The following is a 26,888-nucleotide window of genomic DNA, read 5'->3' as shown; positions in this document are numbered from 1 at the left end:
AAACTCACACTTAGATATTTACACCCAAACACTCTCTATCTCACATTCAAACTCTAACACACACTCTAACACACACACATACTCTGTCTCACTTACACACACACTAACACACACTCACATACACTCCCTCACTTACACGCACTCTAACACAAACTCACATACACTCTCTCACTTACACACACACACACTCTAACACACACTCACTCTAACACACACTAACATACACTCTCACACACACACCGTCACGCACACACTCACACATACTCTCTCTCACACAAAGACACTAATGCTCTCACACACACACTAACACATATTGTCTCTCACATTTATACACACAGACATTCCCAAACAAAAACACACTTACACACAAGAGCGAAATAACTCTAGGCATGTGCAGTATGTTGCAAATGCACAGTCACCTTTTGGCTGTGGCTGTTTCCCACCAAACCCAGAGATTTGCATGTCTGTGCCTGACTCAGCTTCAAACCCGTACATACAAATGGAAACCCGAACTGTCCGGGGTCATTCCTATATGGATTTAAACTGCACTTAATAATAATTGTAAATGTATTCTATGTATATGGATGTATGAGTGAGTATAGATATGTGTATGTACATACATACATGTGTGTGTATATCTAAAAGTATGTATATGTTTGGGTTTGAATATCTATTGGTATAAGTGTGTATATATTAATTCAGTCATTTGTGTCTATATGTTATGTATGTGTATATATTTATATATATATTAAATATATGTGTATAGGTATACATATATATGTATACATGTCAATACGCTGTCTGCATTTAACATTGCACAAGCATTTCTTGTGAAATGCTTGTGCAATGCCACCCCCTGTGAAAGGCCACTAGCATAGGGTGTCAATCATCCCGATCGTATCTGATCTAGATGATTGCAGTCCGTCACCTAAAAGACGTGGAGACCTGATAAAGAGTAAACCATATGAAAAGTAGCTGGTTCATTAACAATACACAAATATCAAAAGGCTACACCAAAATATTAGCAAATCAGGAACCCCCCCAATGAGAACATAAAGTAAGGAAGTTAACATAATAGCCTCCGCAGAGGATTCCCGAAGTATGATCATATGTGAATAGGTACAGTATGTATGTATGCATGTCTATATTTCTATATGTATATCTTTATGTATGCATATGGATGTTTTTGTATACATATACAGTACATGTGTATGTAGTGTATTTATGTATGTTCACATACGTCTATAAATCAATACATGTGTAAACATATATGTGTGTGTATATATTTGCCTGGCTATATATTATGTGTATAAGGATGTGTGTATGTATGTCTATGTAAATATGTGAATGTGTATAGGTATATGTATGTATGCCTGTATATATGAATGAGGGTACATGTATGCTTGTGTATATGTATGCAGGTATACTTATATTTCTGCATATGTACATATGCATGCAAATTTTGGAAACAAGTTGGAGAGGACATCTGACATTCGCACGTTGGACTTTTGTCATTTGAAGCTGGAATACTCTTAACTAATCAAACCTGATGAACAAACTTGTAATCCAGGGTAAAAGTTAATCACAGAAACATAATGTATTTTTTAAGTTTAGATACATGTGCTCAGCAGATGTTTACTATGAAATAGAGAGCAAAATCTGTACAGTCAAATGTTATTCTAGCTTTTCTAGAGTATGTGATGAGGGAACATATATTATTGTAACAATAATACCAAAAGTAATGTAGATGTAACCAAAAGGGAATAAATTGCATTTTTTAGGCATAAATGTCACTTCTTCAGGAGTTGTATGTCATGCATGGTTCTTAGGTTGGTTGAGATTGTGCCTGGTCTGGAATCAGCAGAAATGAGTCTGTGCTTATTCTCTGCATGTTTCTACAACTTGGCTTCTCTCAGTCCTGCAGTTTGGGTTCATCACAATATTTGTGGCTGCATTTCCTCTGGCTCCACTCTTTGCATTGTTGAATAACTGGGTGGAAATTCGCCTGGATGCCCAAAAGTTTGTGCGCGAGTACCGGAGGCCAGTAGCCGAGCGGGCACAGCACATTGGAGTCTGGTTCCTCATCCTTGAAGCTCTTGCCCAGCTGTCAGTCATTGTAAATGTGAGTAAGTTGAATGGATGCACAAAATGATCAAGTAACATAGAAATATTTAAGCTTCCTTGAAATATACTTTTCATCCATGTAGGCGTTTCTCATTGCCTTCACCTCGGACTTCCTTCCACGCCTTCTCTATCAGTACGAATATGACAGCAACCTGGAAGGATACCTCAACTTCACTTTGTCCTACTCACCGCATAACTATGTAGCAGCAAACCACACCATGTGCAGGTCAGAATAGCAGCTTATATGGGGAGGAAAACAGTGCAAAAGAAGGTAAGAATTTGTTTTGCAAATAGCCAAGTGTCCAATCAGTGCCATTAATAGTTGAGCATATCATTTAATCAGAGGGAGAATATTTCTTGCAAAAAGACTCTGATTAGATTCTCTGCTCAGATTCAAATACTGAATGGATGCTGCGCTTGGCTATACTTGCAGAAAATATTTTTACCACCAAGATAACTCTTTGGGACAATACATTGCTCTGATAGGGCCAGTGTGAATTTGGTGAATCAATTTTATTTTCATAGCACAATGGATAAGACCCAGTTTACAAACAAGTGAATGCACATGAAAAAAACATTTTATTGACCCGTTCATGCGTAAAAAAACGTTATTCTAAAGGCAGGAAAGGATTTTCTACAGGCTTTACCACATGCTTCAAAGTAGGTTATATTTACACTATTTAGACAAGAAAGGATTCAAAAGTTCAAATTTACATTATTCAATAACGATGTGTTTTGTTTGATTCCGGTGTCAATATATAAGCTTTCATTTTGCTTTTGGCCAACACTGACCTCATTAAAAAATAGATCTCTCTCTCTCTCTCTCTCTCTCTCTCTCTCTCTCTCTCTCTCTCTCTCTCTCAATCTATCTCTAAAATGTATACATAGGCCTAGATTTAGAGTTCGGCGGTAAAAGGGCTGTTAACGCTCCGCGGGTTTTTTTCTGGCCGCACCATAAATTTAACTCTGGTATCGAGAGTTCAAACAAATGCTGCGTTAGGCTCCAAAAAAGGAGCGTAGAGCATTTTTACCGCAAATGCAACTCTCGATACCAGAGTTGCTTACGGACGCGGCCGGCATCAAAAACGTGCTCGTGCACGATTCTCCCATAGGAAACAATGGGGCTGTTTGAGCTGAAAAAAAACCTAACACCTGCAAAAAAGCAGCGTTCAGCTCCTAACGCAGCCCCATTGTTTCCTATGGGGAAACACCTCCTAAGTCTGCACCTAACACCCTAACATGTACCCCGAGTCTAAACACCCCTAACCTTACACTTATTAACCCCTAATCTGCCGCCCCCCGCTATCGCTGACCCCTGCATTACACTTTTAACCCCTAATCTGCCGCTCCGTAAACCGCCGCCACCTACGTTATCCCTATGTACCCCTAATCTGCTGCCCTAACATCGCCGACCCCTATGTTATATTTATTAACCCCTAATCTGCCCCCCACAACGTCGCCGACACCTACCTACACTTATTAACCCCTAATCTGCCGAGCGGACCTGAGCGCTACTATAATAAAGTTATTAACCCCTAATCCGCCTCACTAACCCTATCATAAATAGTATTAACCCCTAATCTGCCCTCCCTAACATCGCCGACACCTACCTTCAATTATTAACCCCTAATCTTCCGACCGGAGCTCACCGCTATTCTAATAAATGTATTAACCCCTAAAGCTAAGTCTAACCCTAACACTAACACCCCCCTAAGTTAAATATAATTTTTATCTAACGAAATAAATTAACTCTTATTAAATAAATAATTCCTATTTAAAGCTAAATACTTACCTGTAAAATAAATCCTAATATAGCTACAATATAAATTATAATTATATTATACCTATTTTAGGATTAATATTTATTTTACAGGCAACTTTGTAATTATTTTAACCAGGTACAATAGCTATTAAATAGTTAAGAACTATTTAATAGTTACCTAGTTAAAATAATTACAAATTTACCTGTAAAATAAATCCTAACCTAAGATATAATTAAACCTAACACTACCCTATCAATAAAATAATTAAATAAACTACCTACAATTACCTACAATTAACCTAACAATACACTATCAATAAATTAATTAAACACAATTGCTACAAATAAATAAAATTAAATAAACTATCTAAAGTACAAAAAATAAAAAAGAACTAAGTTACAGAAAATAATAAAATATTTACAAACATAAGAAAAATATTACAACAATTTTAAACTAATTACACCTACTCTAAGCCCCCTAATAAAATAACAAAGCCCCCCAAAATAAAAAATTCCCTACCCTATTCTAAAATACAAATATTACAAGCTCTTTTACCTTACCAGCCCTGAACAGGGCCCTTTGCGGGGCATGCCCCAAGAATTTCAGCTCTTTTGCCTGTAAAAAAAAACATACTATACCCCCCCCCCAACATTACAACCCACCACCCACATACCCCTAATCTAACCCAAACCCCCCTTAAATAAACCTAACACTACCCCCCTGATGATCTTCCTACCTTGTCTTCACCATGCCAGGTTCACCGATCCGTCCTGGCTCCAAGATCTTCATCCAAGCCAAGCGGGGGCTAGACATCCACTGAAGAAGTCCAGAAGAGGGTCCAAAGTCTTCCTCCTATCCGGCAAGAAGAGGACATCCGGACCGGCAAACATCTTCTCCAAGCGGCATCTTCTATCTTCTTCCATCCGATGACGACCGGCTCCATCTTGAAGACCTCCAGCGCGGATCCATCCTCTTCTTCCGACGACTAGACGACGAATGACGGTTCCTTTAAGGGACGTCATCCAAGATGGCGTCCCTCGAATTCCGATTGGCTGATAGGATTCTATCAGCCAATCGGAATTAAGGTAGGAATTTTCTGATTGGCTGATGGAATCAGCCAATCAGAATATAGTTCAATCCGATTGGCTGATCCAATCAGCCAATCAGATTGAGCTCGCATTCTATTGGCTGATCGGAACAGCCAATAGAATGCGAGCTCAATCTGATTGGCTGATTGGATCAGCCAATCGGATTGAACTTGATTCTGATTGGCTGATTCCATCAGCCAATCAGAAAATTCCTACCTTAATTCCGATTGGCTGATAGAATCCTATCAGCCAATCGGAATTCGAGGGACGCCATCTTGGATGACGTCCCTTAAAGGAACCGTCATTCGTCGTCTAGTCGTCGGAAGAAGAGGATGGATCCGCGCTGGAGGTCTTCAAGATGGAGCCGGTCGTCATCGGATGGAAGAAGATAGAAGATGCCGCTTGGAGAAGATGTTTGCCGGTCCGGATGTCCTCTTCTTGCCGGATAGGAGGAAGACTTTGGACCCTCTTCTGGACTTCTTCAGTGGATGTCTAGCCCCCGCTTGGCTTGGATGAAGATCTTGGAGCCAGGACGGATCGGTGAACCTGGCATGGTGAAGACAAGGTAGGAAGATCATCAGGGGGGTAGTGTTAGGTTTATTTAAGGGGGGTTTGGGTTAGATTAGGGGTATGTGGGTGGTGGGTTGTAATGTTGGGGGGGGGGTATAGTATGTTTTTTTTTACAGGCAAAAGAGCTGAAATTCTTGGGGCATGCCCCGCAAAGGGCCCTGTTCAGGGCTGGTAAGGTAAAAGAGCTTGTAATATTTGTATTTTAGAATAGGGTAGGGAATTTTTTATTTTGGGGGGCTTTGTTATTTTATTAGGGGGCTTAGAGTAGGTGTAATTAGTTTAAAATTGTTGTAATATTTTTCTTATGTTTGTAAATATTTTATTATTTTCTGTAACTTAGTTCTTTTTTATTTTTTGTACTTTAGATAGTTTATTTAATGTTATTTATTTGTAGCAATTGTGTTTAATTAATTTATTGATAGTGTAGTGTTAGGTTAATTGTAGGTAATTGTAGGTAGTTTATTTAATTATTTTATTGATAGGGTAGTGTTAGGTTTAATTATATCTTAGGTTAGGATTTATTTTACAGGTAAATTTGTAATTATTTTAACTAGGTAACTATTAAATAGTTCTTAACTATTTAATAGCTATTGTACCTGGTTAAAATAATTACAAAGTTGCCTGTAAAATAAATATTAATCCTAAAATAGCTATAATATAATTATAATTTATATTGTAGCTATATTAGGATGTATTTTACAGGTAAGTATTTAGCTTTAAATAGGAATTATTTATTTAATAAGAGTTAATTTATTTCGTTAGATAAAAATTATATTTAACTTAGGGGGGTGTTAGTGTTAGGGTTAGACTTAGCTTTAGGGGTTAATACATTTATTAGAATAGCGGTGAGCTCCGGTCGGCAGATTAGGGGTTAATAATTGAAGGTAGGTGTCGGCGATGTTAGGGAGGGCAGATTAGGGGTTAATACTATTTATGATAGGGTTAGTGAGGCGGATTAGGGGTTAATAACTTTATTATAGTAGCGCTCAGGTCCGCTCGGCAGATTAGGGGTTAATAAGTGTAGGTAGGTGTCGGCGACGTTGTGGGGGGCAGATTAGGGGTTAATAAATATAACATAGGGGTCGGCGATGTTAGGGGCAGAAGATTAGGGGTACATAGGGATAACGTAGGTGGCGGCGATTTGCGGTCGGAAGATTAGGGGTTAATTATTTTAAGTAGCTTGCGGCGACGTTGTGGGGGGCAAGTTAGGGGTTAATAGATATAATACAGGGGTCGGCGGTGTTAGGGGCAGCAGATTAGGGGTACATAAGTATAACGTAGGTGGCGGTCGGCAGATTAGGGGTTAAAAATTTTAATCGAGTGGCGGCGATGTGGGGGGACCTCGGTTTAGGGGTACATAGGTAGTTTATGGGTGTTAGTGTACTTTAGGGTACAGTAGTTAAGAGCTTTATAAACCGGCGTTAGCCAGAAAGCTCTTAACTCCTGCTATTTTCAGGCGGCTGGAATCTTGTCGTTAGAGCTCTAACGCTCACTGCAGAAACGACTCTAAATACCAGCGTTAGAAAGATCCCATTGAAAAGATAGGCTACGCAAATGGCGTAGGGGGATCTGCGGTATGGAAAAGTCGCGGCTGAAAAGTGAGCGTTAGACCCTTTAATCACTGACTCCAAATACCAGCGGGCGCCCAAAACCAGCGTTAGGAGCCTCTAACGCTGGTTTTGACGGCTACCGCCGAACTCTAAATCTAGGCCAGTATATCTTATGGTTCTGCTGCTGGCTTGTAGCAAAAGTACCTGCTACTACATTAACTTTATAGGAAATGGTGGGTGAAAGTTTTCTCATTAGGAAACAAATTCCAAACCACCTCAATTTCTTATTTACTTTCTGGTCCTACTCATGTAGTAATGATTAACTGCATGTACACTGTATTGTTGATGTCAAGCATGTGTGTAACCTTAAACACATCTTTTGAAAATATTTTCAATGTCACTTAAAAAGTTACTTAAAATCTATACACTTTTTGGTAAAACATATAAATTAACTTTACTGCACATTAAAATAATACTGTGAGAATACCCCTTCCAGGCCTCATTGTACAACAGATATGTGAACCCTGCATCCTGGTACACTGTATATTTTACCATGTGACTCTGCTGGTGCATATTTCTGTTTGTCATGTGACGTTCCTGGTGCATTTATCTGTCATATGACTTTCTTGATGCAGTTACTGCATAGGCCTTTATCTCCCATGTTTTCTAACTCTCACAGGGCAATCATCCGTTTATATTCTGCTGTCCTATCCTTCCTCTATCTTCTGATCCTCTTGGTGCGCCTCTGCCCTATGCCTTTTAATTAATCTGGTGCACTTTCTTCCCTCTGTCTTCTGATACATCTCATGTTCTGTCCTATCTCAATCTTCTTATTCTTCTGGTGTGATGTCCTCCATATGCGTTTTGATGCACTTTACTCACTCTGTGTGGTAATTATTCTGGTGTGATGTCCTCCCTCTGTCTTCTGATTCTCCTGGTGCATTATCCTCACTATCTTATAATTTTCCTTGTGGGCTGTCCTCGCCGTTCTAATTCTCCTGCTGCACTCTCCTCCCTATATCTTCTGATTGTCCTTGTGGGCTGTCCTCACTGCTCTGATTCTCCTGCTGCACTCTCCTCCCTATGTCTTCTGATTGTCCTTGTGGGCTGTCCTCACTGTTCGGATTCTCCTGCTGTACTCTCCCCCCTATGGCTTCTGATTGTCCTTGTGGACTGTCCTCATTGTTCTTATTCTCTGGCTGTATTCTTCTCCCTATGTCTTCTGATTGTCCTTGTGTACTGTCCTCATTGTTCTGATTCTCTGACTGTTTTCTTCTCCCTATGTCTTCTGATTGTCCTTGTGGGCTGTCCTCAATGTTCTGGTTCTTCTGTTGCACTCTCCTCCCTATGTCTAATGATTGTCCTTGTGGGCTGTCCTAACTTTTCTGAATCTCCTGCCGCACTCTCCTCCCTATGTCTTCTGATTGTCCTTGTGGGCTGTCCTCACTGTTCTGATTCTCCTGACGCACTCTCCTCCCTATGTCTTCCTATTATCCTTGTGGGCTGTCCTCACTGTTCTTAATCTCTTGCTGCACTCTCCTCCCTATGTCTTCTGATTGTCCTTGTGGGCTGTCCTCACTGTTCTGATTCTCCTGGTGGACTGTCCTCCCTAGGTCTTCTGACTTTCATCTTGTGCTTTCTTCACCCTATATTATGATTCTCTGTGTGCCTTGTCATCACTCTAATTTCTGATTCTCCTGGTGCATTCTCCTTACCCCGTCTTCTGAGTTTCCTGGTGTACTGTTCTCACCCTATATTCTGATTAAGCTGTTGTGTTGTCCTCTTGCTTTTAGATATTTCTGGGACACTTTCAGTACAGTATCCACACTGTGTTCTGGTGCACTGTTCTCCCCTCTGTCATATGACTCTTCTGGTGCACTCTCCTCCTTCCATTCACCTTTTGTCCTACTAATCTGCCTTTGATTCTCCTGGCTCCCTGACTTCTGTCTGCCCTGCAGGTACAAAGCTTTCCGTGACGAGAATGGGAACTACACGTTGTTCTACTGGAAGTTGCTGGCTGTGCGGTTGGGATTCATCATTGCTTTCGAGGTGAGAAATCAGTATGATTTGCTCCCTAGATGTGTAGAGTCTTGTTCCTTTGGAATAGCTCTCACTTGCCAGAACACAATCTCACTAATCTGCCTTATTAATGGTCTAACAGCTGCAGAAAGTGACAATCTAATAAAAAAACTGAAAAGCATTTTCATTCCTTTAATGTTACAGACCCTCCAGCATTGAAAGTTACAAGATATATTCTAAGAAATTGTTGCCATAAAATGAGAGGTTTTGTGAGTTGTTTTCCGTCACGTTTTTTTCTTTCTTTCAAATAATAAAAACAAATGAATCAGTAGCAGAACTACTTAATAGAGGGCTCTGGTGCAAAAAAAAAAAAAATGTTGGGCCTCCCAAGTAGAAAGTAATAATAATAATAATATACATGCTGCTCTTGAGGAAAGACATGGTAGATATAGCTAAGATGGACGTGTAACCTGAATTAATAAAAGGCTCCCCTGCATTAGGACTGTACACAATCTGCACACACCTATGTTTAGGACTGGCTGCTGGTGCCTCAGAATGTGTGACAAAAAGAAACAAAGAACATTTCTTGCAGCTATAAGTAACAAATATGTTTTATTGTTCTTCAGCACCACTGTCTGAAGTTTGAAAAGGATTCCTTCTCTATTTATAGTTTTTTTGTAACAATCCTGATTGGTTAGTTATGTTAACTAATAAGCATTGTAAACGGACAGGCTAACTATCAAAATAGAGCCCATTCAGTCTTCTGATTGGCTAATATCAGTGTGATGGTTCATGACCTAATATTGATATTGACACATTTTAGCATTGTTGCCAGCCATCACTATCAGTAGTGGGAGGCATAGGATCCCTATATTGTTATTTTTGGAACTTATTTATTCCTCTAATCAATAAGTTCTCTTGTCTTATTCCTGTTTTCTATATTATGCTTTAAGCCTCCTCTCCCTTACTTGCTGCCCCTAACCACATATTTGCTTTCCGTTTTTCCTCTTGAACCCCATCCCCCATACTTTTGTGAGATCCTTGTTTCCCAACCCACTTTTTAATGTCTCACTTTCTACTTTGTCACTTGAATGAGAACACATATTGTTGTTATTCTCTACTTTTACATTGGCTTTTTTTTAATGTTAGCACCCACTTATTTTCCATTTACCTCATTATTTACCTTGTGTGTCATTTAATACACAAGAGCATTAGTATTTTTGCACTCCACTTGTAATCAAAGCAATTATGTCCTTTATTTCTCTACTTCCAATCCACATTGTTCACTTTGTGTTTCCGCATCCTTCACATCCCTTATTGTACCGTCTCTCTCTTCATCCCCAGCACGTGGTGTTCTTCAGCCTACGCTGTATTGACTGGATAGTTCCTGACATTCCTGAATCAGTGGAAATAAAAGTTAAGCGGGAGAGATACCTTGCTAAACAAGCATTAGCAGATAACCAGGATGTTCTACTGACGGTGAGTCCTGGTTCCAGCTCCCCAGGTCAGTGAGTGGCACAATGTATGTTTGTGTGTCGTGGTTCCAAGGTGGTGTGCCGTGCTTTTTGTGCATGCCATATTGTGGTTGGCATGATGAAACTATTTGTCAGTCAAATGGTGTGTACTAATCGTGTTGTGATTTTGTTGTATCACCATGTTGCATACTTTGTATGTTCATGTTGTGTAACTGTGTAGAGCAAACGTAATTCCTATATAAAAATCTCTTAAGGTAAAATTTGCCTTTCTAACATTTTTTAAGGAGCCTCGCTGTACTGACAAGACTTGTTAGATAATCTCTCTAGAGTGGAGAGCTTTAGATCATTAGGCACTTAGGGCTCGATGACCTTTATTTCAAGGGTTTAGACGTGGTTAATCTTGTCAACCCTCGCAGGGGTTGCCCTGGTGGAATGATCTAAAAAAGGAGCAGTCTCTGCGAGTGGCAAAATGGCTCTTATTAAAAGTAATGGAGTAATTACGATTTACGCTGTGCATATATTCCTGTGTTTACATACAAATGTTGTCACAATTTTTCCCTGCTTATCTTTGTGTGAACAGTTAAATTATTAGTTTTGTATGATGTTTAAAATACAAATTTTATTGTGCACTTTTCATACAAAAATGCAGTATACGTAGGGTGACCATATTGCCGCTTTAAAAAGGGACACATATGAAAAATACATGTCAGGGTTCTTATATTGGAACATTATTCAAAACATTTCTTTAAACAGCCCTGACATATGTATTTTTCATATGTGTCCCTTTTTAAAGCTGCAATATGGCCAGCCTAAGTATACGCCCCTTAGCGAGACACCCTGTTTTCAGGGTAGAAAGTGACTTTAGATAATTCCACCAGGGAAATAGAAGGACTTTAATAATCTTGTTAGCTCAAAGAGGTTTAGATCATCAGCCTGTAGTCATTGGTGGTATAGGATCTGTCAGTTACATGATTTTGTAAACTACAAAAGGCTGCAGATTATAGACTAGAACAACTATAGTTACTTCTAAGCATTACTGGTATTCTCAGTCATTTAACAAAACAAAATGCCCCACTTATTCATAGCCTCAAAAAAAATGTGTTCGCTATTGTCATATGAAGTAAGGATTCTGGGTAGCAATATGTAAATGAACAGCCAGTGATCATGCTTGGATTCACTAGCGCTTTTCTGTATTGATGTTACGGCTTAATCAAGCAGGTGACTAAATCCGTGCACTTTGTTTCTAATGTAAAGAACCTGCTGGGTACACAAAAACAAGACACGTTTGTCTTCATATACCACAGGACCTGTTACCCAGATGCTCAGCTCTGTTTCCATCAAAAGGCAAAATGTATACAATTTGCCATTTGCAGAAGCACCCTAAAAGACCATATTAAAGCAACATTCATTTTATATCAGCAATTAAGCACTGCATTGCAAAAGATCTGTATACAAAATCAATGTTTTATAAAAATTTGCATTTGATTTGTATCTCATAGATATATTTTCCCCTAATCTCTCTCTTCTGCTGAGGACAACTAAGGGCAGAAATAAAACATGCAATAAAAGAGCATGTGCAAACACGACTGTGTGGAAACCCTGTTAGAAAGTTACTTTCCACACAACCATATCTGCACTTTTTCTTTTATTGCCTGTTTTAAATGTGTTCCTAATTATACTCAGCAGAAAACAAAGGTAAGGCGAGAACCTAGGTTTCAACATGGTGGGGACCATTATTTTATAGAAACTAAAGTACTTTATAAAAGATTTACACTTATAAAATGCACCTCTTTCTAATTATGGTTTCTGCCATTTTGAAACCTAGGTTTCACCGCAGGTATCTGAAGGAGAGTTACTGCACATGTGCAAACACATCAGCACTGGAATGTAGTGAAAGACAGATTTCATCATGGCGACATCCATGACTAGAAAAAGGGTAGGCGGAGGATAGCCTCAATACCGTGCTTATAAATATTTCGTTTTTAACATTATTTTAAGGGTGATGATGAAACATAAAAGGTATTTGAAAACAGAATCAGAATGGGTTAAAACGACTTTGTGCTGTTATCAGTAGGGATGTGCATTTGTCTTTTTCGTTAGCAACACTATTCGCTTGCACACTAACCCGACACCATGTAAGACCTACAGCGCTAAACCCGAAGGTAGATATGAATATTTTACATTCTAATGTTCTTCACATAGAAGAAAATGTTCTTTTTATTTTTAAATATATATATATATAATATTTTTTGTAAGATATAGATCTGTACCTTTTTATCTATATAAATATATACTGGTATAGATATATATAGAAATATATATTTAAATATACTAAGAACATGTTCTTCTAAGTGAAGAACTTTAGAATGTAAAATATTTACATTAAATACATAGTAAAACACATTATGAAATATTAAAATCGAATAGAAATGATTTTGCAAATTTTAAGGTATTTAACTAGAAAGGGCTCTAAAGTGTATATATATATATATATATATATATATATGTCTATATATGTGTATATATATATATATATATATATATATATATATATATATATATATGTATACACACACATATATATACAGTGGGGCAAAAAAGTATTTAGTCAGCCACCAATTGTGCAAGTTCTCCCCCTTAAGAAGATGAGAGAGGCCTGTAATTTTCATCATATATATACCTCAACTATGAGAGACAAAATGTGGAAACAAATCCAGACAATCACATTGTCTGATTTGGAAAGAATTTATTTGCATATTATGGTGGAAAATAAGTATTTGGTCACCTACAAACAAGCAAGATTTCTGGCTCTCACAGACCTGTATCTTCTTCTTTAAGAGGCTCCTCTGTCCTCCACTCATTACCTGTATTAATGGCACCTGTTTGAACTTGTTATCAGTATAAAAGACACCTGTCCACAACCTCAAACAGTCACACTCCAAACTCCACTATGGTGAAGACCAAAGAGCTGTCGAAGGACACCAGAAACAAAATTGTAGACCTGCACCAGGCTGGGAAGACTGAATCTGCAATAGGCAAGCATCTGGTGTGAAGAAATCAACTGTGGGAGCAATAATTAGAAAATGGAAGACATACAAGACCACTGATAATCTCCCTCGATCTGGGGCTCCACGCAAGATCTCACTCCGTGGGGTCAAAATGATCACAAGAACGGTGAACAAACATCCCAGAACCACACAGGGGGACCTAGTGAATGACCTGCAGAGAGCTGGGGACCAACGTAGCAAAGGCTACCATCAGTAACACACTATGCCGCCAGGGACTCAGATCCTGCAGTGCCAGACGTTTCCCCCTGCTTAAGCCAGTACATGTCCGGGCCCGTCTGAAGTATGCTAGAGAGCATTTGGATGATCCAGAAGCGGATTGGGAGAATGTCATATGGTCAGATGAAACCAAAGTAGAACTGTTTGGTAGAAACACAACTCGTCGTGTTTGGAGGAGAGAGAATGCTGAGTTGCAACCAAAGAACACCATACCTACTGTGAAGCATGGGGGTGGCAACATCATGCTTTGGGGCTGTTTCTCTGCAAAGGGAACAGGACGACTGATCCGTGTACGTGAAAGAATGAATGGGGCCATGTATTGTGAGATTTTGAGTGCAAACCTCCTTCCATCAGCAAGGGCATTGAAGATGAAACGTGGCTGGGTCTTTCAGCATGACAATGATCCCAAACACACCGCCCGGGCAACGAAGGAGTGGCTTCGTAAGAAGCATTTCAAGGTCCTGGAGTGGCCTAGCCAGTCTCCAGATCTCAACCCCATAGAAAACTTTTGGAGGGAGTTGAAAGTCCGTGTTGCCCAGCGACAGCCCCAAAACATCACTGCTCTAGAGGAGATCTGCATGCAGGAATGGGCCAACATACCAGCAACAGTGTGTGACAACCTTGTGAAGACTTACAGAAAACGTTTGACCTCTGTCATTGCCAACAAAGGGTATATAACAAAGTATTGAGATGAACTTTTGATATTGACCAAATACTTATTTTCCACCATCATTTGCAAATAAATTCTTTCCAAATCAAACAATGTGATTGTCTGGATTTGTTTCCACATTTTGTCTCTCATAGTTGAGGTATACCTATGATGAAAATTACAGGCATATCTCATCTTCTTAAGTGGGAGAACTTGCACAATTGGTGGCTGACTAAATACTTTTTTGCCCCACTGTATATATATATATATATATATATATATATATATATATATATATATATATATACATTGTAGCCTTTTCCAGTCAAACACCTTGTCATATACCATATCCCAATTAACCCTCATAAAAAATTTTTATTAATATTTATATGAATATTTTTCTATCATTTTTTTGTAACCCTTACACTTCACCAAGGTCTTCACTTGCGCTAAACCGCTGAGAGCAAATTTTGTTTGTGCTTGAGCGCATGCACTTACTTTGAACTTGTAATATGCGCGCAAGTTGTCGTGATATTGCTTATCACAATCCGCGCTAACTTTAGTGCACCCCTTGTAATCTTGCCCTATGAGTAGAATATCCCTTTAAAGGGACAGTAAACATTTTGAGATTGTGTGTTTTGTTCTTCATGTGTTATTGGCAAACTTTGTGCGTATTTGAGCTCTGTGCTGCTTAACGTTTGTCTTCGCTCACCAGTTGCTGGAGCCGCACCTGTCACCAGTGTCTGGGTCACTGTTACTGGCCGAGGTGCTGTTACCACATCTCTCATTATCGCAGAACATTTCCCACATGCTCTCTTGTCTTATCTTCTTTCAGTTAAGAGAGTCTGTCTGCTCTATAATACCTCTACACTCGTTACCATTAATAAACTCGCCCTTTCACGAATTCCTGAAATAATTCTTTTTGAGACCATTGTGAGCTGCCATTTCTCTGTTTTATATTTTATTTATTTTTTCTTTTAGCCTCATAGTTAATCTTCAGGAATTCCCAACACTTTCAACTTAAATCCCCCTCCTTTTGCATTTAGCTAGTTTGCACATTTATTGTCTCATTCCTTGCTGCATTCATAAACCCGTCTAGCGCAAATAAGATTAACATAAATTAAGATAATTGGAGGAGGAATTACAAATGAATCCTTTAACTCACGATGTGCTGGGGTAGTAGAGCTAAGGACACTTTACATTAACCCTTTAGCTGCCAGAGATGGCTGTAGCAATGCAATACTGTCCTCTCTGGGAGGCACAGAGTTACATTTGGTTTGATTACAACATCCTGCTGTAACAATAAATACAACAATCTTTATTTATTCACAAGAGGGAAAGAACAAATTTCCCTTACACTTCAATAATCAGATTTGCTAATAAACGTGCAACGGTCTGTTAATTTTCATTATTTATTTTGCCTGTTTTTCTGGCAATTTTACTGTAGTCAAAGTATTAATTATCCCTTCCACCCAGACTGGCTGAAGTGCATCCTACAAGATGTCATGACCCTGCAACATGCTATGTAACAGCTCTTATCTCTATGCAGGAGCTCATTTATATCTGTACCTAACTGGCCCATTTTTGGTTCAGCACCCTGGGTAGCGTTTGCTGATTGGTGGCTAGTGCTAACCCGGACACGCACAGAAAGCCGAAGTTACAATATCGCAATCACGTTAACGTGTTTTCCCATAGACTTCAATAAAGCGCGAAAAGTGTGTGTGTGTGTGGGAGGGAACTGCTTGACCTATAAGACTTTATTCACTTTCTTATGGACTCTTTCCTATCTCTGCTGTGTTGTTTTCTCACTTGCTTTTAACCCATATGCTTTCCCACTCTTGTTCTATTGCTACTTTGTGGATTTCTCTCCATATGCTCTATTACTAAGGTTGATTCACTAAAGCCCTTGTTGGAAAAATAATAATGGATGCTGAGCAGAAAGGGATGTGAATGAGAGGAAGAAGCAGCAGAGTAGATTCACTAATTGCCTCTGAAATCCGTATGCTATTCTATAAAGTCTATTCACAAGCATAAAGACAGCTGTGTGAACTTTATTATTCTTTATTTATGAAGCGCCAACATATTCTGCAGCGCTGTCCATGGGTACAGTTCATTTAAATAAAACAATGATATCAAACTTGTAAGAGACAAGACAACATTTTACAAACACATACAGGAGGAATTGAGGGCCCTATTTCTTACAATCTAGAAGGGTAGGAGGTTGAGAAACAGGAGGTGAGGACTGCAAGATTGAGAAAGATGTTAATGAAGAGTTAGATGACGGAAATGTTGTTAGGTAAGAGAAACTCTTAAGTGTATAGGCTTCATAGACTTTCATAAGAATTGCTCAAACTGGAGAAACAAGATTAACTATAAGTGAATCTACTATTTATTTTGCAGATCTGCATCCAACATAGTTTTTACTTATTTGTATTTTTCCTTAGTTTCTATGCTTCTCTCTTGACACTGTCTGCCTTCCCAAGTCTCTAAGCTTCTCTTCTCTCCACACTCTCTTTACCGTCCCTAGTCTCTATGCTTCTCTCTACACTCTCTTTGCCGTCCCTAGCCTCTATGCTTCTCTCTACACTCAATCTGCCTTCCCTAGTCTCTATGCTTCTCTCTACACTCTCTTTACCTTCCCTAGCCTCTATGCTTCTCTCTACACTCACTCTGCCTTCCCTAGTCTCTATGCTTCTCTCTACACTCACTCTGCCTTCCCTAGTCTCTATGCTTCTCTCTACACTCAATCTGCCTTCCCTAGTCTCTATGCTTCTCTCTACACTCACTCTGCCTTCCCTAGTCTCTATGCTTCTCTCTACACTCTCTTTACCTTCCCTAGCCTCTATGCTTCTCTCTACACTCAATCTGCCTTCCCTAGTCTCTATGCTTCTCTCTACACTCACTCTGCCTTCCCTAGTCTCTATGCTTCTCTCTACACTCTCTTTACCTTCCCTAGTCTCTATGCTTCTCTCTACACTCTCTTTACCTTCCCTAGCCTCTATGCTTCTCTCTACACTCAATCTGCCTTCCCTAGTCTCTATGCTTCTCTCTACACTCACTCTGCCTTCCCTAGTCTCTATGCTTCTCTCTACACTCTCTTTACCTTCCCTAACCTCTATGCTTCTCTCTACACTCAATCTGCCTTCCCTAGTCTCTATGCTTCTCTCTACACTCACTCTGCCTTCCCTAGTCTCTGTGCTTCTCTCTACACTCACTCTGCCTTCCCTAGCCTCTATGCTTCTCTCTACACTCACTCTGCCTTCCCTAGTCTCTATGCTTCTCTCTACACTCTCTTTACCTTCCCTAGTCTCTATGCTTCTCTCTACACTCACTCTACCTTCCCTAGCCTCTATGCTTCTCTCTACACTCAATCTGCCTTCCCTAGTCTCTATGCTTCTCTCTACACTCACTCTGCCTTCCCTAGTCTCTAAGCTTCTCTCTACACTCTCTTTACCTTCCCTAGTCTCTATGCTTCTCTCTACACTCACTCTGCCTTCCCAAGTCTCTAAGCTTCTCTTCTCTCCACACTCTCTTTACCTTCCCTAGTCTCTATGCTTCTCTCTACACTCTCTTTACCTTCCCTAGTCTCTATGCTTCTCTCTACACTCTCTTTACCTTCCCTAGTCTCTATGCTTCTCTCTACACTCTCTTTACCTTCCATAGCCTCTATGCTTCTCTCAACACTCACTCTGCCTTCCCTAGTCTCTATGCTTCTCTCTACACTCACTCTGCCTTCCCTAGTCTCTATGCTTCTCTCTACACTCACTCTGCCTTCCCTAGTCTCTATGCTTCTCTCTACACTCACTCTGCCTTCCTTAGTCTCTATGCTTCTCTCTACACTCACTCTGCCTTCCCTAGTCTCTATGCTTCTCTCTACACTCACTCTGCCTTCCCTAGTCTCTACACTCACTCTGTCTTCCCTAGTCTCTATGCTTCTCTCTACACTCACTCTGCCTTCCCTAGTCTCTATGCTTCTCTCTACACTCAATCTGCCTTCCCTAGTCTCTATGTTTCTCTCTACACTATCTTTACCTTCCCTAGTCTCTATGCTTCTCTCTACACTCTCTTTACCTTCCCTAGTCTCTATGCTTCTCTCTACACTCTCTTTACCTTCCCTAGTCTCTATGCTTCTCTCTACACTCTCTTTACCTTCCCTAGCCTCTATGCTTCTCTCAACACTCACTCTGCCTTCCCTAGTCTCTATGCTTCTCTCTACACTCACTCTGCCTTCCCTAGTCTCTATGCTTCTCTCTACACTCACTCTGCCTTCCCTAGTCTCTGTGCTTCTCTCTACACTCACTCTGCCTTCCCTAGTCTCTATGCTTCTCTCTACACTCACTCTGACTTCCCTAGTCTCTATGCTTCTCTCTACACTCACTCTGCCTTCCCTAGTCTCTATGCTTCTCTCTACACTCACTCTGCCTTCCCTAGTCTCTATGCTTCTCTCTACACTCACTCTGTCTTCCCTAGTCTCTATGCTTCTCTCTACACTCTCTCTGTCTTCCCTAGTCTCTATGCTTCTCTGCCTTCCCTAGTCTCTATGCTTCTCTCTACACTCACTCTGCCTTCCCTAGTCTCTATGCTTCTCTCTACACTCACTCTGCCTTCCCTAGTCTCTATGCTTCTCTCTACACTCACTCTGCCTTCCCTAGTCTATATGCTTCTCTCTACACTCTCTCTGTCTTCCCTAGTCTCTATGCTTCTCTGCCTTCCCTAGTCTCTATGCTTCTCTCTACACTCTCTCTGTCTTCCCTATTCTCTATGCTTCTCTGCCTTCCCTAGTCTCTATGCTTCTCTCTACACTCACTCTGTCTTCCCTAGTCTCTATGCTTCTCTCTACACTCACTCTGTCTTCCCTAGTCTCTATGCTTCTCTCTACACTCTCTTTACCTTCCCTAGTCTCTATGCTTCTCTCTACACTCACTCTGCCTTCCCTAGTCTATATGCTTCTCTCTACACTCACTCTGTCTTCCCTAGTCTCTATGCTTCTCTCTACACTCTCTTTGCCTTCCCTAGTCTCTATGCTTCTCTCTACACTCTCTCTGTCTTCCCTATTATCTATGCTTCTCTGCCTTCCCTAGTCTCTATGCTTCTCTCTAAACTCTCTTTGCCTTCCCTAGTCTCTATGCTTCTCTCTTTACTCCCTCTGTCTTCCATAGTCTCCCTGCTTCTCTCTACACTTTGTCTTCCCTAGTCTCTATGCTTCTATCTACACACTCTCTGCCTTCCCTATTCTCTATGCTTCTCTACCTTCCCTAGTCTCTATGCTTCTGTCTACACTCTCTTTGCCTTCCCTAGTCTCTATGCTTCTCTCTACACTCCCTCTGCCTTCCCTAGTCTCTATGCTTCTCTCTGCACTCTCTCTCTCTGTCTTCCCTAGTCTCTATGCTTCTCTCTACACTCTCTCTGTCTTCCCTAGTCTCTATGCTTCTCTGCCTTCCCTAGTCTCTATGCTTCTCTCTACACTCTCTCTGTCTTCCCTATTCTCTATGCTTCTCTGCCTTCCCTAGTCTCTATGCTTCTCTCTACACTCTCTCTGTCTACCCTAGTCTCTATGCTTCTCTGCCTTCCCTAGTCTCTATGCTTCTCTCTACACTCTCTCTGTCTTCCCTATTCTCTATGCTTCTCTGCCTTCCCTAGTCTCTATGCTTCTCTCTACACTCTCTCTGTCTTCCCTAGTCTCTATGCTTCTCTCTACACTCCCTCTGTCTTCCCTAGTCTCTATGCTTCTCTCTACACTCTCTCTGTCTTCCCTAGTCTCTATGCTTCTCTGCCTTCCCTAGTCTCTATGCTTCTCTCTACGCTCTCTCTGTCTTCCCTAGTCTCTATGCTTCTCTCTACACTCACTCTGCCTTCCCTAGTCTCTATGCTTCTCTCTACACTCTCTCTGTCTTCCCTAGTCTCTATGCTTCTCTGCCTTCCCTAGTCTCTATGCTTCTCTCTACACTCTCTCTGTCTTCCCTATTCTCTATGCTTCTCTGCCTTCCCTAGTCTCTATGCTTCTCTCTGCACTATCTCTGTCTTCCCTAGTCTCTATGCTTCTCTCTACGCTCCCTCTGTCTTCCCTAGTCTCTATGCTTCTCTCTACACTCTCTCTGTCTTCCCTAGTCTCTATGCTTCTCTCTACACTCTCTCTGCCTTCCCTAGTCTCTATAGGCTAGATTATGAGTCTTGCGTTAGCCTTAAAAAGCTGCGTTGAGGGGTCCCAACGCTGCTTTTTAACGCCCGCTGGTATTACGAGTCTGGCAGGAGAGGGTCTACCGCTCACTTTTTTTCCGCGATTTTAGCTTACCGCAAATCCCCTTACGTCAATTGCGTATCCTATCTTTTTAATGGGATTTTCCTAACGCCGGTATTACGATCGCTGGAAAAAGTGAGCTGTAGACCCTCTCCTGGCAAGACTCCTACCGCATTTTAAAGTCAGTAGTTATGAGTTTTATGGGCTAACGCCAGAACATAAAGCTCTTAACTAAAGTGATAAAATGTACACTAACACCCATAAACTACCTATTAACCCCTAAACCGTGCCCCCCCCACATTGGAAACACTTAACTAAAATGTTTAACCCCTAATCTGCCGACTGGACATCGCCGCCACTTTAATAAATGTATTAACCCCTAACCGCCGCACTCCCACCTCACAAACACTAGTTAAATTTTATTAACCCCTAATCTGCCGTCCCTAACATCGCCGACACCTACCTACATTTATTAACCCCTAATCTGCCGCACCCAATGTCGCCGCTACTATATTAAATTTATTAACCCCTAAACCTAAGTCTAACCCTAAGTCTAACCCCCCCCAACTTAAATATAATTTAAATACATCTAAATAAATTTACTATAATTAATTAAATTATTCCTATTTAAAACTAAATACTTACCTGTAAAATAAACCCTAAGTTAGCTACAATATAACTAATAGTTACATTGTAGCTATCTTAGAATTTATATTTATTTGACAGGCAACTTTGTATTTATTTTAACTAGGTACAATAGTTATTAAATAGTTATTAACTATTTAATAACTTCCTAGTTAAAATAAGCACAAATTTACCTGTAAAATAAATCCTAACCTAACTTACACCCAACACTACACTATCATTAAATTAATTAAATAAATTACCTACAATTAACTACAATTAAATACAATTAAATTAAACTAAAGTACAAAAAAACCCCACTAAATTACAGAAAATAAAAAAAGAATTACAATTTCTTAAAACTAATTACACCTAATCTAATCCCCCTAATAAAATAAAAATAATAAAATTCCCTACCTTGTACTAAATTACAAATAGCCCTTAAAAGGGCCTTTTGCGGGGCATTGCCCCAAAGTAATCAGCTCTTTTACCTGTAAAAAAAATACAAAACCCCCCAACATTAAAACCCACCACCCACACAACCAACCCTACTCTAAAACCCACCCAATCCCCCCTTAAAAAACCTAAGACTAACCCCCTGAAGATCACCCTACCTTGAGCCGTCTTCACGCAGCCGGGCACAAGTGGACGTCCAACAGCCAATAGGATTGAGCTCGCATTCTATTGGCTGTTCCAATCAGCCAATAGAATGCGAGCTCAATGGATTTTTCCTACCTTAATTCCGATTGGCTGATAGGATTCTATCAGCCAATCTGAATTGAAGGGAGGCCATCTTGGATGACATCACTTAAAGGAACCTTCATTCTTCAGTCGCCGTCGGATGGAAGAGAATGCTCCGCGTCGGATGTCTTCAAGATGGACCCGCTCCGCTCCGGATGGAAGAAGATAGAAGATGCCGCCTGGATGAAGACTTCTGTCGGTCTGGAAGTCCGCTTCTGGCTGGATTGGATGAAGACTTCTGCCCCTCTGGACGTCCACTTGTGCCCAGCTGGGTGAAGACGGCTCAAGGTAGGGTGATCTTCAGGGGGTTAGTGTTAGGTGTTTTTAAGGGGGGATTGGGTGGATTTTAGAGTAGGGTTGGTTGTGTGGGTGGTGGGTTTTAATGTTGGGGGGGTATTGTATTTTTTTTAAAGAGCTGATTACTTTGGGGCAATGCCCCGCAAAAGGCCTTTTTAAGGGCTATTTGTAATTTAGTATAGGGTAGGGAATTTTATTATTTTGGGGGGGCTTTTTTATTTTATTAGGGGGATTAGATTAGCTGTAATTAGTTTAAAAAATGTAATTCTTTTTTTATTTTCTGTAATTTAGTGTTTGTTTTTTTTGTACTTTAGTTCATTTAATTTAATTGTATTTAATTGTAGGTAATTTAGTAAATTAATTTAATGATAGTGTAGTGTTAGGTGTAATTGAGGTTAGGATTTATTTTACAGGTAAATTTGTACTTATTTTAACTAGGAAGTTATTAAATAGTTAATAACTATTTAATAACTATTGTACCTAGTTAAAATAAATACAAAGTTGCCTGTAAAATAAAAATAAACCCTAAGCTAGATACAATGTAACTATTAGTTATATTGTAGCTAGCTTAGTGTTTATTTTACAGGTAAGTATTTAGTTTTAAATAGGAATAATTTAATTAATTATAGTAAATTTATTTAGATGTCTTTAAATTATATTTAAGTTAGGGGGTGTTAGGGTTAGACTTAGGTTTAGGGGTTAATAAATTTATTATGTTGGCGGCGGCAGATTAGGGGTTAATAAATGTAATATAGTTGCGGCGACGTTGGGGGGGCAGATTAGGGGTTAATAAATATAATGTAGGGTTCGGCGAAGTTGGGGCAGTAGATTAGGGGTTCATAGGGATAATGTAGGTGGCGGCGGTGTCCGGAGTGGCAGATTAGGGGTTAATAATTGTAAGATTAGGGGTGTTTAGACTCGGGGTTCATGTTAGGGTGTTAGGTGCAGACATAAAAAATATTTCCCCATATGAATCAATGGGGCTGCTTTAGGAGCTGAATGCTGCTTTTTTGCAGGTGTTAGTTTTTTTTCAGCCAGCTCAGCCCCATTGTTTCCTATGGGGAAATCGTGCACGAGCACGTTTAGCCAGCTTACCGTAAGCAGCGCTGGTATTACAGTGAGATGTGCAGCTAAATTTTGCTCAACGCTCAGTTTTCTGAGGCTAACGCCGGCTCTTGACTCTCTCTGCCTTCCCTAGTCTCTATGCTTCTCTCTACACTCACTCTGCCTTCCTAGTCTCTATGCTTCCATCTTGTCTCTATGCTTCCATCTAGACTCTCTGCCTTCCCTAGTTTCTATGCTTCTGAACTCTTTCACTCTTTCCCTACCCTCTCCTCCCACTGTAAATTCCCTGTTTTGACCCCCAGACTATCACCCTTTACGAGCTGCAGCCTTTGTTAGCACAACTGCTCCCTGACCCTTTTTGTTTGTTGAGAAACCAAACATTGTATCACCAGCTTCCCAAATTCCTTGTCAGTGCCACATTCCTGCCAGCCAACATGTGGTGGTGGGGGTGATGTGAGCTGCAACCTGCGCTCTTTCGGGCAGAAAAGTGATATATTCTCTTTGTCAGTATTTTGTTATAGATTTTGGCAGGCATCTGATCGTATGTCAGTCTGGAAGCTCATAGATCAAACGGCCTGACTTTTACAAAAGGGTGGAATATTGATAAAAACAAATGTAAAAAGGTTTCCTAGCAATTCACCTTTTGTACTGTCTAGTTATTTTTCCTTTTTTTATTTATTTTTTCCCTTTCCAGCAGCAAGCAGCCTTTCAACCTGCGGCCTGACCTTCTGACCACCTGAGGTGACGAGCCACAGAAAGCCATCCCAAATGTTTGCTTGCTGGTAGAATCAAGCAGTTGCTGGACCAGTTCCCAAAACGTCTTCATGGATTGCTGGGTCGTGGTAAAGGACCTTCAGCATGGGAGATTGTGATTCATGTGATGTCTAGTTAACCAAACAGTTCCATCTATGTCTTCCATGGAGCAAGAAAGTACTGAAGTGGACTTGTGTACAGTGTGGGTTATGTCTGGTTCTTTATTACTACTAAGAAGACTGTTTCAAACTCAGCTTTATTACTGACAATTTAGAGAAGCACAAGAGTATAATTATAAACAACATCTGAAAGTCACTTTAAAGAGTCACAATTCCTATATATATGCAATATAATGTGCAAGGAGACAAGGACTGGAGGTGATGAAGTATTTCTCTACTAGAGAGTGCTATAAACAATGATTTATAGCCCTATTTGGTAGCCAAGGGGTTAATAATATTCTCTTATAAAAGAGAAAAATCCAGAGGATAATTTATTGCAGGGATAGACCTAAAGCACAAATTTAATTTATTGCAGTCCAAGAGAAACCTGAGTTTGTGTTTTTGAATGTAGCACAAAAGTTAGAAGGTTCATGTTCCAAGCTGTAGGGATTAGTGCTTTTCTGACTGTATCATCTGCTTAGCACAGAACTAAGTGTTCATGAGTCCTCGGGTATCTGACGTGTTGCTGCTTGATGGAAAATTGCAACATGAAATCCATAATTACAAACTATGTGTCCTATTTAATTTACTTTTTATTTGTCACGTCAATTTCAATTTACAACCTTTTAAGGGTTAGATTACAAGTGGTGTGCTATTTAGCGCTCCCTCACAAGTGTAAACTTAGCTAGAAGGAATCTTTTTGTGCTCGCATGAATTACAAGTTGAAAGTCAAAATTTAGCGCTCAAGCGAAAACTCGACACATGCTAACTTCCGGACTTTGGATATTGCATTTACCCCATAGACTTCAATGGAGAGCATAGAAGAAAATAACCTAAGAACCCGACAGGAGTTATTAATATTTCACATTGCAATGTTCTTCACATACAGGAATATGTTATTTTTATTGTAAATACATATTTCTATATATATATATCTATTTATACCTATACCTGTATAGCTATTCCTATAGATATATATTTTACATTAACACTATCAGATATATATATATATTCAATAATAAAAATTATATTTTTTTCTGTGTGAAAAACATAGGAATGTAAAATATGCGTAATGTGCTTAGGCTTTCTTGCTTTAGGTTTAATGCTTTGTTGGGTAAGCGCAGATGAAAATGTAGTTGTCTTATGGCGTGTTATTGAAATATTACATATAAAATATTAAAAAATATTAATAATCATTATTAAAAATGATTATAAATACTGTAAACATATATATATATATATTCTATGGATTGTGTAGAATTTGTTCGAGTCTATAATAATTTTCAATAATTATTAATAATATTTTTTTAATATTTGATGTAATATTTCAATAGCATACCTTAAGAAGAGTCTTTATGTGCACTAAGCCGACACTGTGTTAGACCTAAAAGGCGAAATCCGAAGCATATTACGATATTTTAAATTCCTATGTTCTTCACATATATTTTTTTAACATTTTTAGTATTAAATATATATTTTTCTATATATCTGATAATGTTAATGTAAAAAATATATCTATATCTAGATATCTTTAGGAATAGATATATAGAAATGTATATACAAATATATATAGAAATAAGAATTTACAATAAAAATAACATATTCCTGTATGTGAAGAACATTGGATGTGAAATATTTACAGTAAATACACAGTAAACCACGTTAAATATATATATACACACACAGTATCTCACAAAAGTGAGTACACCCTTCACATTTTTGTAAATATTTTATCATATCTTTTCATGTGACTATATAAAATATATATAAATATAAACACATGAAGCTACACACACATACATATCTATAAATATAGTTAGACATACAAACACATACATTTAAATATGCAGACATATTGACATGTATACATATATATGTATACCTATACACACATATATTTACAGTGTATATATATATATATATATATATATATATATATATATATACACACACACATTGGAAATCGCAGCACTCTCACAAACTTTCGAAAGTATTCACACCAGGGTGCATCAAGAATAATAAAAATGAATGAAGAGAATGCACTCTCTGGATTTATAAATTCACCAAACGTTACTGCAGGACATATATATTATAGCCCTTTGCAGTCAAATGCATGGCCATACACCATATACCTTTAGACCCTTATAAATATTTTTTAAGATTATTTATGTGAGTCATTTTTATCAGATAGTGTTTATATGAGTGTAACAGTATATTTTAATTGATTTATGTTGTGTTTGGTGCAACTTTTATTTTATCCCTAACCCTTTACATTAGATTTTCAGTCCCGCTAACCTGACACATGTTAGATTGCACTCTCGCGTTCGCACTTACTAGCAATTTGTAATACGAGCACAAATTAACATGCCCGCAATATTCTTAGATTGGGCGTGCACCACTTGTAATCTAGCCCTCACTGTTTATATTAAATCTTTTGCTTCTGAATTTATTTACAAGACAGGGTTGTCCAACCAGTGTTTTTTTAATCTG

The 26,888-nt window shown here is 39.2% G+C and overlaps 1 protein-coding gene across 1 annotated transcript in view; it reads left to right on the top strand.

The window, feature by feature from the left end:
* The window catches only part of ANO7 (anoctamin 7), an 89,663-nt gene extending 65,412 nt beyond the window's left edge, over positions 1-24,251 (top strand). Inside the window, exons 19-23 of the mRNA XM_053690256.1 lie at positions 1,917-2,122; positions 2,208-2,350; positions 9,054-9,144; positions 10,459-10,618; positions 24,182-24,251. Coding sequence (XP_053546231.1) covers positions 1,917-2,122; positions 2,208-2,350; positions 9,054-9,144; positions 10,459-10,618; positions 24,182-24,219 — 638 coding nt within the window. The 3' untranslated portion in view covers positions 24,220-24,251. The remainder of the gene's footprint in view (positions 1-1,916; positions 2,123-2,207; positions 2,351-9,053; positions 9,145-10,458; positions 10,619-24,181) is intronic.
* Positions 24,252-26,888: the final 2,637 nt, after the last annotated feature.

Source organism: Bombina bombina, chromosome 8 (genome assembly GCF_027579735.1).
Source record: "Bombina bombina isolate aBomBom1 chromosome 8, aBomBom1.pri, whole genome shotgun sequence".
Classification (NCBI taxonomy): Eukaryota; Metazoa; Chordata; class Amphibia; order Anura; family Bombinatoridae; genus Bombina; species Bombina bombina.
Note: the sequence above shows the minus strand (reverse complement) of the source record. Positions and strands in the feature narration are given on the sequence as shown.